Source organism: Gossypium hirsutum, chromosome A08, assembly GCF_007990345.1.
Source record: "Gossypium hirsutum isolate 1008001.06 chromosome A08, Gossypium_hirsutum_v2.1, whole genome shotgun sequence".
In the NCBI taxonomy this organism is placed as follows: domain Eukaryota; kingdom Viridiplantae; phylum Streptophyta; class Magnoliopsida; order Malvales; family Malvaceae; genus Gossypium; species Gossypium hirsutum.
In genome coordinates this window covers 112,686,416-112,702,217 of record NC_053431.1, presented here as the reverse complement: position 1 = coordinate 112,702,217, position 15,802 = coordinate 112,686,416, and the positions used below count along the sequence as shown (strand labels likewise).

Below are 15,802 nucleotides of genomic sequence, written 5' to 3'. Positions count from 1 at the left end.
ATTTAGCAACACAATTCTTTTTAGATTGTTGCAATAACATCAAAGCTACTATAAAAATTATATAATTTTTTAAGAAACCGTTATTGTTGTCTAATTTCATTCAATAATTTTAATAAATTATTTTGGACGACAGTTTTAAAATTATTTAAATTTTGTTCAATTTTTTTTGTATTTAATAATTTTTAATATATATTTTTAAATTCTTATAATTCTTAATAATTGTTAAATAATTTCTTATATATTTTGTTTTAAAAAATCATGTCTAGGATAAATAAACCTTAGCAAATAGTTATCCCCGTAAAACATAAACCGGGACAACCATTTGGCCAGACTCATTTCGAATGTGAATTTTTAAAAAATTAAAATATTATTATGTCAGTATTAGGTATACATAACATATCACTACCAATTGTTTTGTCAATCATGTCAGCACTTAATAGTAAAAATGAATAAAACTTTTAATAGAATGATCAATTTACTTTTTTTAACCTAATATACAATGATTATTTACTATTTTTTAAATTGAAGTCCTAATATATTCTACAACTCTTACCCACAAAATTGTTGATTTATCAAAAAAAAAACAAAAATAGCTTTTTAAGATAAAAATAAAAATGGTTGCAATAACATGAAAGGTGCAATTTGCTAAGGTCTGCTTCATAACCATTTGAGTTAGGGAGATATTGGGTCAGGTTGAGTGGGCCTTTTATAAGGGTTAAAAACTTAAAAAGCAGAGGTTTTTTTACTTCAAAATTTTTACTATTTTATATCACGTGTATCCCATGTGTTAATTCTAGATACAAGTTTATATGACTTCCATGCCACTTAAAATTGACCATTGACCAACTCCTTTTATTCTAGAAATACCACATAATTTAATTTAACAAAATTCCTGAAATCCTTAAATAAAAGATATAGAGGGATTGAATTTCTGGAATTGGAAGTATAGGGATTTAATTTCAAATGTGCAAAAAGTACAGGGGGTGGGAGCAGAATTAAAGCTCAAACTTATTGACTAATCAATTGGGGTTATAAGAGTAATTTCATATAGAAAAAGTGGGGTTAAATGGATGTCTCATTTCGGACGCCACCAAACGTAGCGATTTTACCAACTCTGGAAAACAAGGTATCCTTTTCTTTTTCAGTTTCTGCTTTACGATTTTTACTTTTTTTGTTTGGGTGCTATTGGTTGATCCGAGATCCGTGTTCCTTGTTTATCCTAACTGCTTTTTACCGTTGCTTCATCGGAAACCCTAAGGAATCGGCAAAAATTCCTTTTTCTTTTTTTCCTTTAATTTTTCTTCCTAAATTTTGTGAACCTCTATATTCTTACTTCTTTCTCGATTCCTGCAAATTTTAATCAATCTAAATCTAATACTAATTTTTCGGATATGTGTTTGTATTATGAAAGGATATATCTAAATATGTTTTTTTACAGAAAAAAAAAAAGAATTTTAATGAGAGGAAAGTGTGTTTTGAGCCATGTTTTATTTTCTCAATTAATTGCTCTTGATCTGTTGTTTTCCTTGTTTTAGTCTGTTAAGCAATATCTATCGGAATTTATTTCCTTGGAAACTCTTCTGACTTTAGTTTTAGGCTTAGATTCTCTTATTTTTCTGTAAAGAAATATCTTAAGCGTGCGAATGTTTTGTCCTGAATCCATGATTTGTCTTCCAGAAAAAAAAAATCATAATTTGCAAAATTCTTGAAGTTTGGTAATTTGGGTTATCCTAGTTCTTCTCACTCTTTCTTAAGACCTTGTTGATGAGTTGCTTGTAGTTGAGCTTGTTATCTGATTATACCTCTCTTTACCTAAAATATGTATGACCAATGTTTGGTGTCTCTTGTTAGTATGAAACATGTGCTTCTGCAGTTTTGATTCTTATAATTTTTACCCAAGGCAAGAGATGATGTATTCATACAGTGTTGCTACTTACTAGTGTTGAGATTGACTGAGAAATAGCATATTAATAGGGTATGAACTCTTAAAGCTCGTTAGGGTCTTAGTGTAGTAACTGTAGAATGACCAGGTAAAAGTTGTTCTAATTGTTTGGTTTATAAACAAATTCTAGGTGGGGAGGAACTCTGGAAATGATTTTTATTTTATCTGAAGAAAATCAGACTCCTCTACAATATACTTTGTTTCTTGTAATACACATGAATTATATTGTGAATAGGTAAGCAGCTAGCAATGGGTTAGAGGAGGAGGATGGGAGAAAGAAATTTTGTTTATACACAATTATAAAAGGGACCTTTTGGTTAACTGGTCAGTCAGAACCATTCAAGCATCTCCTGTTCTTTTGGGTCAAAATATGAAATATGTCTTTTCTAAATATAACTAAATGGCCAGCATTATGCTTCAAATTACGGAACCGATTGGGTGGTGGATGATTCTTCATCTCTGTTGTAATATGCTATTCTCTTTGTATACTTGTGGAGTTTCTATATCCTTTGAAAAGAAAGTCAGATTTAACTTTGGGTTTTGTATTGCAGGAAAAAACTGACATTATATGGGTAAAACACCTACTGGCAAGGAGCTAGCTCGCGAGTTACTTATCGCAATATCTAGTTCTGTACCTGATACTGATCTGAATGCAGAACATGCATCTGAAAATATAGAAGCTACAAATGGTGCTGCAGTAACAAAGTCTGATGGAGCTGAAAAATATAGGTCTGAACTGATCTCTATATCCTATGCCCAGTCTCCTGATGATCAAGTGCCCCTGGTTGTGCTTAGGAACCATGTGGGTTAGTGAGGACTAAATTGACATGGGAAATTTAATAAAATACAGTGTGTAGTGAATGTTTTGTGAAACTCTTTGTTGTGTCGTATGATTTTACACCTAATGTTGGTTTGCTTTGCACTTAATTGTCTCCATGTTACTATAAACAAGGGAACATATATCTGTACAGACTATGTTGTGATTAAAGTGGAAGACCTGTTTTGTTTATTAGACAAGATTTATGTACTGTTCAAGCCACTTGATTCATTCATCATGCTTAGCATCAATAGGTCTTGCAAGATTCAGAATGTTGGTTAATATGTTTGTATGGTACTAATGGTTGAGATTTTCTGCTGTTATATATATATATATGTCATGCCCCATGTGTAGTTCATTGTGCTTGATTATTCTCTCTAGTTTCAAAACTTTGATGGATCCTTTGCTCTTTCTAATCTGCATTTTGATGCATTATATTTGTTGGTTTTTGTTTATAGTTCTCTTTTTTACTTCCATAGTTTTATATTTTGATGTACTGAAGTTGAATAATTTAGGTGAAAGGAGTTGTCAAGTCTTCCTATCTATTATAGGGACAAGATGAAGTTAGTTCGATCGATTATTACTTAATGAATCAAATTAACTCTGTATTTTTAAAAAATAATCAAATAAGATAAAATTTTAACAGAAGTAACATTTTTAAGTTTAAAAAATACATGAAAATTATTTTATTTTATTATTTGCAGTTCAACTTGAAATAAAATATTTCATTTGCGGAATTATAAAAATTTTCAAAATATTAATTTTGTTAAATAATAAATAATATATATTTAAAAAGTTAATGTTAATGCTATTGAAATTTAATCTTATTACTTAATTGGCGCATTTTCTGGTTTTCATTTTAAACTCGGTATATTTTCCTGAAAATGGGTCTAAAATCTAAACAGATATATGCTTCAAATTTACCCTGGGTTAACATAATTTCAATTTGAGAAAAAGATTTCTAAAACTATTAGATTTTTAAAAAGAATTTTCTACTCAGAAAATTGAACAAACCGGCTTTAGGAATAAAACAAAGGGAAAAATGCAAAGCAAAAGAACATGAAAATTTTGAAACCATCACCAAAGCAAATATATGTAGGGATATGAAAACCCTACTAGAAATACTAAAGTTAAAAAAGGAATCCCAAACGGCAAAACTCATAAAAAAATATATTTTCAGAGTTAAATCCTTCGTAGGACAATCCTGTCGAACATTTTACTGGATGCAACCAAACCAAGGACTTCACAAATCAAACATTTTCACTTCTACAAATTTGCTCCCACCTAACTAATAAAAACCCAAAATCCTTTGGGAAATAATTATTTAATTTTATTATATTAAAATTTAGAGTAAATTATATTAGTAATCACCCAATTATTAAGGTGTTTTTTATTTTGGTCACCAAACTATAATTTTTTTTAATTTCTTAAGTCATTCCTGTTGAGAAGCATAAAAAGAGAAAAGTTAGAGATTATTCAAAGCATGAAGCTGGAGAAATCGCAGTTGATGGTGAAAAAGTAATTGGAGCTATTGTCAAAGAAGAAGATGACAATGGGCGCAATGGTGGTGGTTTCAACTAACGTTGAAGAAATGATGAAGGATGGTGATGATAATGAAACAAAGAAACCAACACTACTTCGTTTCAATTTCATTAAGTTCAAAAATCAAAGCTTACATGGAAATTTCAATATTAGGGGTAATTTTTAAAAATGTCTTATCATATTTTTATTTTAAAATTTTAATGTGAGTAATGAAAATGTAATATGAATTTTTAAATTATAAATTTTTTAAATACTTAAAATGAAATTTTAAAATTAAGTCACTATTTCTATAATTTTCCTTTAAAGTAAAACACATTTTGCAATAAGGCCTTTTCAGAAGTTTTTTGCCCCCACACACTATTTTTATAAATAATTTGTTAACTACGTTTTTTTTTTCAAATGGTGATATTTGACTAAAGTTGCCCTTACTCTGTAAAGAGAGAGTAATTTTTTTAATAATAAATTTTAAAATAATTATATATTAAAAATAAAATATTTTTGTTTTGAAATATAACAAGTATAATATAATTACAAATATAAGTTCGAGTAATTATAAATATCAAGCTATATATTATTATAAAAATCAATTAAAAAATGATACAATCTAAACTAAAATTAATAAATTAAAACTAATATGTAAAATAGAGGTGGAACTTAATTACTCAAAACTCATTCCCACCGCGTTAGTCAACTGATATTTGCTAAAAAATAATTTAAAAACAAATTTTTAAGCAAGGGTTTCTTGTTGCAGTAGTTATTTATTATGTTTTTAATGAATACAATAAATTTAATGATGATTAAGAAATACCAAACAATTTTCCCATATCTATATAAAGGCCGCAACAAGTGTCAGTTAAACCAGCATAAAGAAACCAAAACAGAATGATGATTGAAATCAAGTCTGAAATTGTTTCCAGGCAAACCATCAAACCCTCCACCCCAACTCCTCCCCACCTGAAAACCTTCAAGCTTTCTCTTCTTGATCAAATCTCCCCTGATATCCATGGCAACATGACCTTCTTCTACCCTTCAGATAGCACCACTCATTCTATCTCTAACCACCATTACTTCTTTGAAAAATCCAAGCTCCTCCAAGACTCCATTTCCAAAACACTCTCCCTCTTTTACCCACTCGGTGGTCGTCTCCTGGACGCTGCGACCGTTGATTGTAACGACGAAGGTGCTTTCTTTGTGGAAGCCAAAGTCAACATTCCATTATCCCATTTCCTTAATCAACCTGACTTTATTCTCATGGACCATTTCTTACCCACCACTGATCCTACAACCATGGAATTGTCCAATGGTGCCATGTTTCTCGTTCGGTTCACTAGCTTCACTTGTGGTGGTGTGGCTATCAGTCTCTCCCTCACTCACAAAGTCGCCGATGTATCTGCACTACTCACTCTTCTTCAGTGCTGGTCATCTGTTTCTCGCGGATTGAGTGACCCCATCACCCCTGATCTTATCGGAGAAAAATTTTTGGCACCCAGAGATGAACTCTCTGCCATGTCTGTATCTGTTGACGTTGCTGTTGAAAAGTTTGAGCAGAGGAGATTTGTATTTAGCGCATCAAAGATTGCAGAATTGAAGGCTAAAGTCGATAAGGAATTTCAAAAGGCGTTGCAAAGTGTTGGTGCAAGAGGCAGCAACAAAAGAGAGAACAAGAGCACAGAACATGAAGCAAGGTGCAAGAAGCATTTTTACTTGCTCACAAATGTGCAGCAAGGGAGCTAATGGCTGATAGCTCATTCAGCTCATTCATTCAACTAGAAAAAACATACATTTATAGTCAAATACATCACCAAATAGTCAACTAACCCCACTAATCAGCATTGGGACTATTAAAACATTGCTTGTACACATAAACAAGCCACCTAAACTAGTCATTCAACACCTAATGCATCAAGTTGTCATCAACTTGTCCATTTTAAACAAGATTAATTAGAATGAAACTAAAGAGAAACCTTGCTGTTACAGCAAGCATATGTGCTGCAGCATGTCATCAAGCTGCATGCACTTCAACCACAAAATGTAACAGCAGCATGGTTGGCCAATTTCCAATACTCCTCCTTGGACTCCATGCTGCAAATACCAGTCATTCATCAAGTTTTTTGAACTTGGCAGCTCTTAGATGCTTTGATTCAAGCTGACCAATTCATTTTCTTCTTGCACAAACAGTTCGTGAGTATAGTTGCTTGCCTTCATTCTGCCATTTTGGCTTGCAATTCGTCAGGCTCACACTTTGCTTACTGTCTTCAAGAGGCTTGCAACTATACAACACGCATTGAGCTTCCACATGTTGCTGAGCTCACACCTTTGACAGACTCACATCTTTGCATATTGTCTTCAACAGGTGTCTTCATCAGGCTCGCACTTTGCTAAGCTTGCAGCTTTGACATCTTGCTAAGCTTGCACATTTGGAAAGCTCACACCTTTCCTTTAAACTCCTCCTTCAGCTTATTCAAGCTAGTTTGGGGATCTTATAAGTTTGAGCCGATATTATCTTCTCTACAAGCAGTCCTTAATGACTTGCTTGTGCTTTGACAACTTCTTTCTTTTCAACAAGCAGGGGAAGCAAAATCAATGGTCCCGTAAGACATAGGCTCATGATACCAATTGTTGGTGCAAGAGGCAGCAGCAGACTGCTTTTCAATCTTGCTTGTATGGCAAGCCTCGAGCCTTGCTGGAGAAACAAACTCAGAAGCAAGAACAGAAACACATGCAAATGGAAAACAAAGAAATTGAGAGAGCAATTTTGAATGAAAAGAGCTGATATTTTTCATTCATGCTTTTAGAAGGCATAATGCCAATACATATAAGAGATTACAACAGCAAAACAAACAAGTTATCACCTAATAACTTACCTAACACCACTAATTTGCCTAGTAACTTGGTAAACTTGTTTGAATACATAAACAGCTACCTAAACTTGTCATTCATCACTTAGTTACATCAAAATGCAGCTACCAACTAAGTTTGATCCTAACTAAATACAAAACATTCAATTAAGGAAACTAAATGGATAGCTTCAGCTTGCTGCACCAATTTTACTGTTGAAGCACGTTCTTTGCATGGCCACCTTTGCTGCTACATGGGAGCTGACTTCAACACTCCTCCTCAGCTTCTATGCAGCAGACTCCTAGCTCCCTCTTTAGGCTTAGAAATCTTGATACACCAAGAGGCTTTGTGAAGATATCAGCAATCTGATTTTCAGAACTGCAATGGATTAGCTCGATCTCTCGAGCTTGTTCTATTTCTCTTATCACATGGAGTTTGATGTTGAAATGTTTTGTCCTGCATGGAAGACAGGATTTTTAGCAATAGCAACTGCTGACTTGTTGTCACAATGTATCACAGTTGCTTCATTCTGCTGTAGATTCAAGTCGCTCAAAATTTTTCTCAGCCACATAGCTTGATTAACAGCATTGGCAGCTGCTACATACTCTGCTTCTGCTGTCGATTGAGCCACCATTGTTTGTTTTCTTGAGCTCCAACAAATCATAGCTGAGCCAGGTGTAAAAGCATAGCCAGAAGTGCTCTTCATATCATCCTTTGAACCAGCCCAATCGCTATCAGTGTAGCCAATCAGTTTCAACTCTTCAGCCCTTCTAAACTGTATTCCATGGTTTAAGGTACCTTTGATGTACCTCAGAACCCTTTTTCCTGCTTTATAATGCTGCTGATTACAGTAATGTATGAATCGTGACAGCATGCTCACAGCAAATAGAATGTCAGGTCTTGTTGCTGTCAAATACAATAAACAGCCAACAAGGCTTCTGTAATCTGTTTCACAGACAGATTCATGTTCCTCCTGGCTCGATAGCTTTATGCCAATAGCCATTGGTGTGCTCACTGGTTTACAATTCTCCATTGAGAATTTAGCCAGCACTTTCAAGGCAAATGTCTTTTGTTTCAAGAAGATTCCTCATTCTACTTGATTGACTTCCATTCCTAGGAAATATGTCATCAATCCCAGATCTGACATCTCAAACATTTCCTTCATTCTTGCTTTGAAATCAGCCATCATTAACTTGTCTCCTCCAGTCACTAGAAGATCATCAACATATAGTGACACAATAAGCTGTGTTTCAGCTCCATTCCTCTTAACATAGAGTGTTGGCTCACTAGCACTCCTTTCAAATCCCAAACTGACCAAGTATGAGTCAATTCGAGCATACCAGGCTCGAGGGGCCTGGTTTAGGCCATACAAGGCCTTTCTTAGCCTATACACCAGATGTTCCTTACCAGGCATTATAAAACCTGGGGGTTGCTCGATGTATATCTCCTCTTCTAGGAATCCATTGAGGAATGCAGACTTGACATCCATTTGGTGGATTGTCCACTGGTTCTGAACAGCAACTGCAATCAGCAATCTGATTGTATCGAGTCTGGCTACTGGAGCAAATGTTTCCATGTAGTCCAGACCATACCTTTGACTGAAGCCCTTTACAACTAGCCTGGCCTTTAGCTTGTTTAAACTTCCATCCGCATTGTGCTTCACTCGATAGACCCATTTTACACCGATAGTCTTTCTGTTGGCAGGCTTTTCAACCAACTCCCATGTCTGATTCTTTACAATCATGTTGATTTCATCAACCATAGCTTGTTTCCAACCTTCATCTGCCTCAGCCTCTTCAAAACTGCTAGGTTCTGCTATTGCAACCTGTGCCCTTTCATAAATATCTTCTAGGGGCCTTGTGCCTCTCACAGGCACATCATCAACATCCATTTCAGGTCCTAGCTGCTCAAGTTCAGCTTGATTAGGCACTAGGTCTTCTGAAATTGCTTCTGGCTCATTTTTCTCCCAATTCCAGCAGGCTTTTTCATCAAAGATGACATCTCTGCTCACTTGGACTTTGTTTGTCAAGGGATCCAGAACCCTGTAGCCCTTTTTGACTGAGCTGTAGCCTACTAGAACACCTGGTTGAGCCCTTTTAGAGAGCTTGTCTCTCTTTGCTGCTGGTATTTGTGCATAACACAGGCAGCCAAACACCTTCAGATGTGCCAAGGAAGGCTTGAAACTGAACCAAGCCTCGAAAGGTGTCTCGGATGCAAGAGCTTTGGTAGGAAGCCTGTTCTGAAGGTAAACAGCAGTGTTTACTGCCTCAGCCCACATGGTCTTGGGCAGTTTCTTTTCAAACAGGAGACATCTGGCCATATCCATCAGACTTCTGTTCTTTCTTTCAGCTACCCCATTCTGTTGAGGTGTGTAGACATTTGTAAGCTGATGTTTGATACCAGCATCATTGCAAATGGCTTGAAACTGAGCTGAAGTGTACTCAGTGCCATTGTCTGTCCTTATCGATTTCAGCTTGCAACCTGTTTCTGTTTCTACAGCATTTTTAAACTTCACAAACACTTGAGCTACCTCAGACTTGTGTTTTAAGAAGAAAATCCAGCAAAACCTTGTAAGATCATCAATAAAGAGGATGAAATACCTGTTTTTGCTGAGTGATTCAGTCCTCATCGGGCCACATACATCAGAGTGCACCAGCTGCAGTCTTTCAGTAGCTCTCCAAGCTGAATTTGTAGGAAATGGCAGTCTTGCCTGTTTCCCCATCTGGCAAACTTCACACACATCATCATGCTCCACTGAGCTGGTGAAGTTCTCTGCCAAGCCCTCTTTGACCAATCGAGCCATTGATCTGAAGTTGGCATGTCCAAGCCTTTGATGCCAAAGCTTGAAGTCATCAACAGAAGTTGTGTATGCTGAGTTTGAGTCATTTGCCCAGTGAACCTCAAAGCATTTATCAGTCATTGTGACTGTCATAAGGCTTGATCCACTTGGATCAGTAATGTGGCATTGTTTGTCCTTGAACACAACAGAATAACCTTTCTCGAGCAGTTGAGCTATGCTGAGAAGGTTTCTGTCAATCTCTGGCACCAACAGCACATTTGGAATGATCTTGTTGCCTGTGGGAGTACATATCAGCACTTCTCCTCTTCCTTCAGCCCTTATAAACTGACCATTTCCAACCTTGACCTTGGTTTTATAACTTCTGTCCAAGGTTTTAAACAAGGAGGCATCTGGTGACATGTGGTTAGTGCAACCACTGTCCAGCAACCAGCCTTTTGAGCATTTCTTCTCAACAGCTAAACAGGAAACAGCAAAGACCTGTTCTTCTTGGTCACTACTGTCCTCAGCTACTCGAGCTTCAACCTTTGACTGCTGAAATTGATTCTGCTTTGGCTTACTCCTGTTTTTACAGACCCTTTCAACATGGCCCTTCTTCTTGCAGTGTTGGCATACTGCATCTGGCCTAAACCAGCATCTGTCTTCTGGATGGCCTAGCTTCTTGCAATATCTGCAGGGCTGGTCATTGCTCCTTGCAGCATCAGGCTTAGGCCTGCTTTTCCAAGGCTTTTTGCCTCTTTGAGCATTGGTGCTCAAGGCTTCTCTGGCCTTGACATTGAATGCACCTTCCTGGTTGTCTTCAGTCCTGCTAGCTCTTCTTTGTTCCTGAGCATAGAAGGTGTTGATTAGCTCAGTCAAAGAGATGGTAGCAAGATCTCTTGAGTCCTCTAAAGAGGATATCTTGGCCTCATATCTCTCAGGCAAAGTGGAGAGGACTTTTTCCACTATCCTTGCCTCATCAAAGTGCTCACCTAGGAGCCTTATACTGTTAACCACTGCCATGATTCTGTCTGCATACTGTTTCAATGTTTCTTCTTCCTTCATTTTCAGGTTCTCGAAATCCCTTCTCAAATTCAACAGCTGCTGTTGCCTTGTTCTCTCAGTGCCTTGAAACTCCTCCTTAAGCTTATCCCAGGCCTGTTTTGGAGTCTCACAGGCCATGATTCTGGTGAAGATGACATCTGACACACAGTTCTGGATGCAGGACATGGCTTTGTGCCTTTTGGTCCTCTCATCAGCATGTTGCCTAATCTGAGCTACTGTGGGATTAGCCCTCAGTGGTGCTGGCTCAGTATTTGTGTTGACAACTTCCCACAGATCGAAGGCCTGTAGGTAAGTCTTCATCTTGACCAGCCATATGTGAAAGCCTTCTCCATTGAAGACTGGTGGGGCTGCTGGTGAAAATCCTGAAGAAGCCATCAGGTTCCTTGGTTTGAAGCAACAGGTCCACTAAGACAAGAGCTCTGATACCAATTGTTGGTGCAAGAGGCAGCAACAAAAGAGAGAACAAGAGCACAGAACATGAAGCAAGGTGCAAGAAGCATTTTTACTTGCTCACAAATGTGCAGCAAGGGAGCTAATGGCTGATAGCTCATTCAGCTCATTCATTCAACTAGAAAAAACATACATTTATAGTCAAATACATCACCAAATAGTCAACTAACCCCACTAATCAGCATTGGGACTATTAAAACATTGCTTGTACACATAAACAAGCCACCTAAACTAGTCATTCAACACCTAATGCATCAAGTTGTCATCAACTTGTCCATTTTAAACAAGATTAATTAGAATGAAACTAAAGAGAAACCTTGCTGTTACAGCAAGCATATGTGCTGCAGCATGTCATCAAGCTGCATGCACTTCAACCACAAAATGTAACAGCAGCATGGTTGGCCAATTTCCAATACAAAGCCATCCCTCTCGGGTGGAGGTGGTTTTGGCACTGTTATGGAAATATGCGGTGGCTACTAAGAAGAAAAAAACTGGATCATTCGGGCCGACAGCATTGTTTCAAGCAATCAACTTGCGTAAAAGGTTGTCTCCGTTACCGGAAACTGCAGTTGGGAACTTCATATGGCCATTTATGGTGCTTGCATATGAAGAGAAAGATTTAGAGCTACATGAGTTAGTGATTCAAATGAGAAAATCCTTGAACGAATTCAATAACACCAAGGCAAACATGTTCACAGGCGAAGGTGCTCCATTGGCGATCATGGGAGCCATAAAAGAGAGAGGAGAGTTCTTCAGAAACAACAAAGAAATGACCGTTTACAAGTGTTCAAGTTGGTGCAAATTCCCTTTATATGACACTGATTTTGGTTGGGGGCAGCCGATATGGCATGTCAGTGTAAACAAATTGGTGAGTAACACGATTGCATTAGCTGACACACGATCCAGAGATGGGATTGAAGCTCACTTGACTTTGGATGAAGAAGAAATGGCCTTGTTTAAACAAAATGAAGAACTCCTGAAATATGCTACTCTTAACCCCAGTATTTATGCTCAATTTTTGTGTGCTTTCTGCAATTCAGATTATAATTGCTGTGTGAATTTATTCCATGTTTTTCTTTTCCTTTGACAATGATATGATCAGATGATTATGTAATCATTTTCTTGAGGAAAATGAGAATAAATTATTATATTTGCATTGAATTAATGTGCAAAAATAAGGTCTTATATCACAGTATATTATTATTGAAGTTTCTTGTGCTATATCGATGGGGCCGAATCTTGTGCTATATTCTCAACGTTGTGATCTCCACCGTATCTTTGCCCGCTGCATAGTTTTGTCAGAATCAATGTAGGATAATGAGAAATTATTTCATTGAATTTTCCCAGCATACTATTTATAGTTTCTTTTCAATTATTTAATGATATTTTAGTAATTTTTTTCATGTTATTGACACATAATTTTAGTAATTTTTTTTATCTTGAACTTTGAATCATGAACTTACTTCTTAAACTCGAATCTCGAATCCTAAACCTTGATCTTGAATCATAAACCCCAAATTTAAACCTTAAACCCAACACTTAATCCCAAACTCTAAACCTTGAACCCTAAGCTCCAAACTTAACCTCTAAGACTTAGACCTATTTAGGGTTTAAGATTCAAAATTTGGTGTTCAGGGTTTGAGTTTGAGCTTGGTATTTAAGGTTCAAGGTCATGGTTAGGGTTTAAAGTTTGAGGTTTAGGGTTTGGGGTTTTTGATTTAGGATTTGGAGTTCAAAGTTAATGATTTAGGGTAAAAAATTACTAAAATTATGTGTCAATGATATAAAAAAATTACTAAAATATTATTAAATAATAAAAAACAGATCATGAATAATGTGGTAAGAAGGCTCGTAGGAATACAAAATAGAAATGGCTGTTTATAGGTAAAATCAACCGAATTTGAGACAATAATCCAAAAATTTAATTATAATTTAACTCAAATTTAATTTAATATTTAAAATATAGTGCGAAACAAAAATTGATTTGAATGCAAATCCTTTATTTCTACATCGTCAAACTCAAATTCGGTTCACAGTCGCGGTAGAGTTTATAAAATGAATTCTTGTTTCTATAATGAAGATATCTTCTTATCATTTATATACGTCGACGACCAGCGGCCAAGGGAGACGACAGATAGTGGACTGACGGAAAATTGCGGTTTTAGTTCTTAGAAGTTTTATAAAATTTCAATTAAATAAATAGTAAAATTATAATTTGATCTCAAAAATAATAAATTATTAATTTAATCTTTTGAGATTGATGTGTACTTAAAAGGGAAAAAAGTCGAGACATTGCTTGATAGAGATATTAATGAGTTGATATCATTCATATTCATGTTTAATATTCAAGGCTACCTCTATTAACAATGTCGTTTTTAAAGTTCGAACATACAGCTCTTGTTAAGAGTAATATATACTCTACCACTGTACCTAATATTTATTGGTAAAAAACTAATATAATATAATACACTAAAAAATTAGAAACGGGCAAACTTAGACCTTAAATGTTTGAACCCCAGCACATCTCATATTTAAGTAAGACTATTTTTTTAAAAATCTATTTTTCGAGCTTAATATTTTTATTCAAAAATTCAAAAATTTCAAATGGACATTTGAGTTTAGACAGATAACTTGACCTATTTATGTATTACTAGATAAGGGGATTGCTTAATATTTATTTTATTATAAATTTCTCCCTTCCAGCTAATTTGTAGACTATGTAATTTTGCAGATAATTGATTTGATTAATAGTCGTCTATATAGGTGGGCAAAATTTAATTTGACTCGAAAAAATCGAAAAAAAAGATTTGAGTTTCGAATTATTTGAATCAAATTAATTCAATCAACTCGATTTTTTTCGAATTTCGAGTTTGAATCGAGTTAAATTTTCGAATTCGAACAATTTGAATAAATCGAATATTAAACCCTTTTACTTCCCTTCTCTCCAACCCCTCTCAAATCCTCTTACTTTCCTCCCAAGCCCCCCAAAATTATTCATTTTACTTTTTCTTCAAAACTTTTACTTTCCCTGATGATCATTTTATGATTCACTAAACTAAACTACGATCATGATAAAGGCAAGCACACCTATCGAATAGTAATATAGCTATGGTGAGTCCAAAATATCGTATCCATGAGGACTAAAAGTACTAGTAATAACTATCTTTCTATTATTTAGCCTATAATTAAAAGGGATTTGTTTTAATTTAAAATTAACTAACTAATTAACTTCTGAACATGACAGAGAGTGAAGAAAATAATCGAATAAACCAATGATAAAGACAGTACCCAAGGAAGAATCACCTAGACTTCACTTATTATTCCGATTCTGAATCAAACGATTTATTCACTTGTCTTGATCCGTAGAAATCCCTAAATTATGTTAATATCTCTTTCGAGACTAAGAACAACTGACTTTAGGTTGATTAATTGAAATCTCTTTCTAATTAAAACCCCTATCGTCGCATTAACTCGATCTATGGATTCCCCTATTAGATTTGACTCTAATCCAGTAGATTTATGTCTCCCTATTTTTAGGGTTGCATGCAACTCCGCTTAATTATGTGAGATCTACTCTTAAACAAGGACTTTTGCTCCACTGAATAAGCACATCAACTTGAATTAATATCTTGAAAATATTGAAACAAGAATTAAGAACACATAATTAAGAACAGGAGCAAGTATTTATCATTAAATTCAGAACATTAAATAATAAGATTCGTCTTAGGTTTCATCTTCCCTAGGTATCTAGGAAATTTAGTTCATACTGTAAAAAGAAGACATCTCAAATTTAGAAAAATAACAAAACATAAAAAACCCAAATAAACTTTGAGAGAAATTTGAATGGAAATCTTCAATCTTGAAGTGGATGTGCTTCTGAGATGATTTCAACGGCCTCCTTCGAGTAATTTCTACTTTCTGCTCCGCGTCCCCCTTTTAGGTCTTCTTCTAGTGTGTTTATATAGACTTTAGAATGCTCAGAAACCCTAAAAATTGGCTTTTTTCCACGTGTTTGGGAAACAGGGAGCGATATCGACACAGGCTGGCACATGGGCGTGTGGCTTGCCCGTGTGGATCACATGGCATGTGCCCAACCCGTATGGATCCTGAAAACTCCGACTTTGTCCCCTTTTTAGCTCCTTTTGCTCCCAAATACTCTTCTAAGTATAGAAACATGAATTTAAGAGATTAGGAGCATCAAATTCACTAATTCTCATCATAAATCATCCAAAAATATGCAAAGTGTAGAATTAAAATATGTTACATTTATGGTTTATCATTCCCCAAACCTCCACATTTTTTTTTCTTTTGTTTCCCTCCCAAAACTTTTACTTCCTTCAAACCCCTCAAATTTTTTTTCCTTTTGCTTTCC

At 35.4% G+C, this 15,802-nt stretch overlaps 2 protein-coding genes and 1 long non-coding RNA gene across 4 annotated transcripts; all 3 read left to right on the top strand.

Annotated features, from left to right (window-relative positions):
• Nucleotides 1-922: 922 nt before the first annotated feature.
• Nucleotides 923-3,041, top strand: LOC107920671 (uncharacterized). 2 transcript variants are annotated; one of them, XR_001690720.2, is made up of 2 exons: nt 923-1,126; nt 2,494-3,041. It is a non-coding gene; the product is annotated as an uncharacterized lncRNA (long non-coding RNA). The 2 variants fall into 2 exon arrangements; XR_005899784.1 differs by lacking the exon at nt 923-1,126 and adding an exon at nt 1,133-2,406.
• Nucleotides 3,042-5,186: 2,145 nt separating this feature from the next.
• Nucleotides 5,187-6,683, top strand: LOC107919128 (salutaridinol 7-O-acetyltransferase). Its single transcript, XM_041076001.1, has 2 exons — nt 5,187-6,017; nt 6,426-6,683. Exons 1-2 carry the CDS (start codon nt 5,187-5,189, stop codon nt 6,681-6,683), a joined length of 1,089 nt encoding a protein of 362 aa, XP_040931935.1.
• Nucleotides 6,684-11,728: 5,045 nt separating this feature from the next.
• LOC107919127 (BAHD acyltransferase BIA1-like) lies at nt 11,729-12,517 on the top strand. The gene has a single exon (XM_016848654.1). The coding sequence runs from the start codon at nt 11,729-11,731 to the stop codon at nt 12,515-12,517; it is 789 nt and encodes a 262-aa protein (XP_016704143.1).
• The last annotated feature ends 3,285 nt before the right edge of the window (nt 12,518-15,802 follow it).

Bases quoted from the DNA above. Each gene is read 5' to 3' on its own strand.
- LOC107919127 (XM_016848654.1), top strand. From the start codon at position 11,729: ATGAAACTAAAGAGAAACCTTGCTGTTACAGCAAGCATATGTGCTGCA.
- LOC107919128 (XM_041076001.1), top strand. From the start codon at position 5,187: ATGATTGAAATCAAGTCTGAAATTGTTTCCAGGCAAACCATCAAACCC. The intron at 6,018-6,425 runs GTGCAGCAAGGG...TGAACTTGGCAG, and splicing joins ATTTTTACTTGCTCACAAAT to CTCTTAGATGCTTTGATTCA.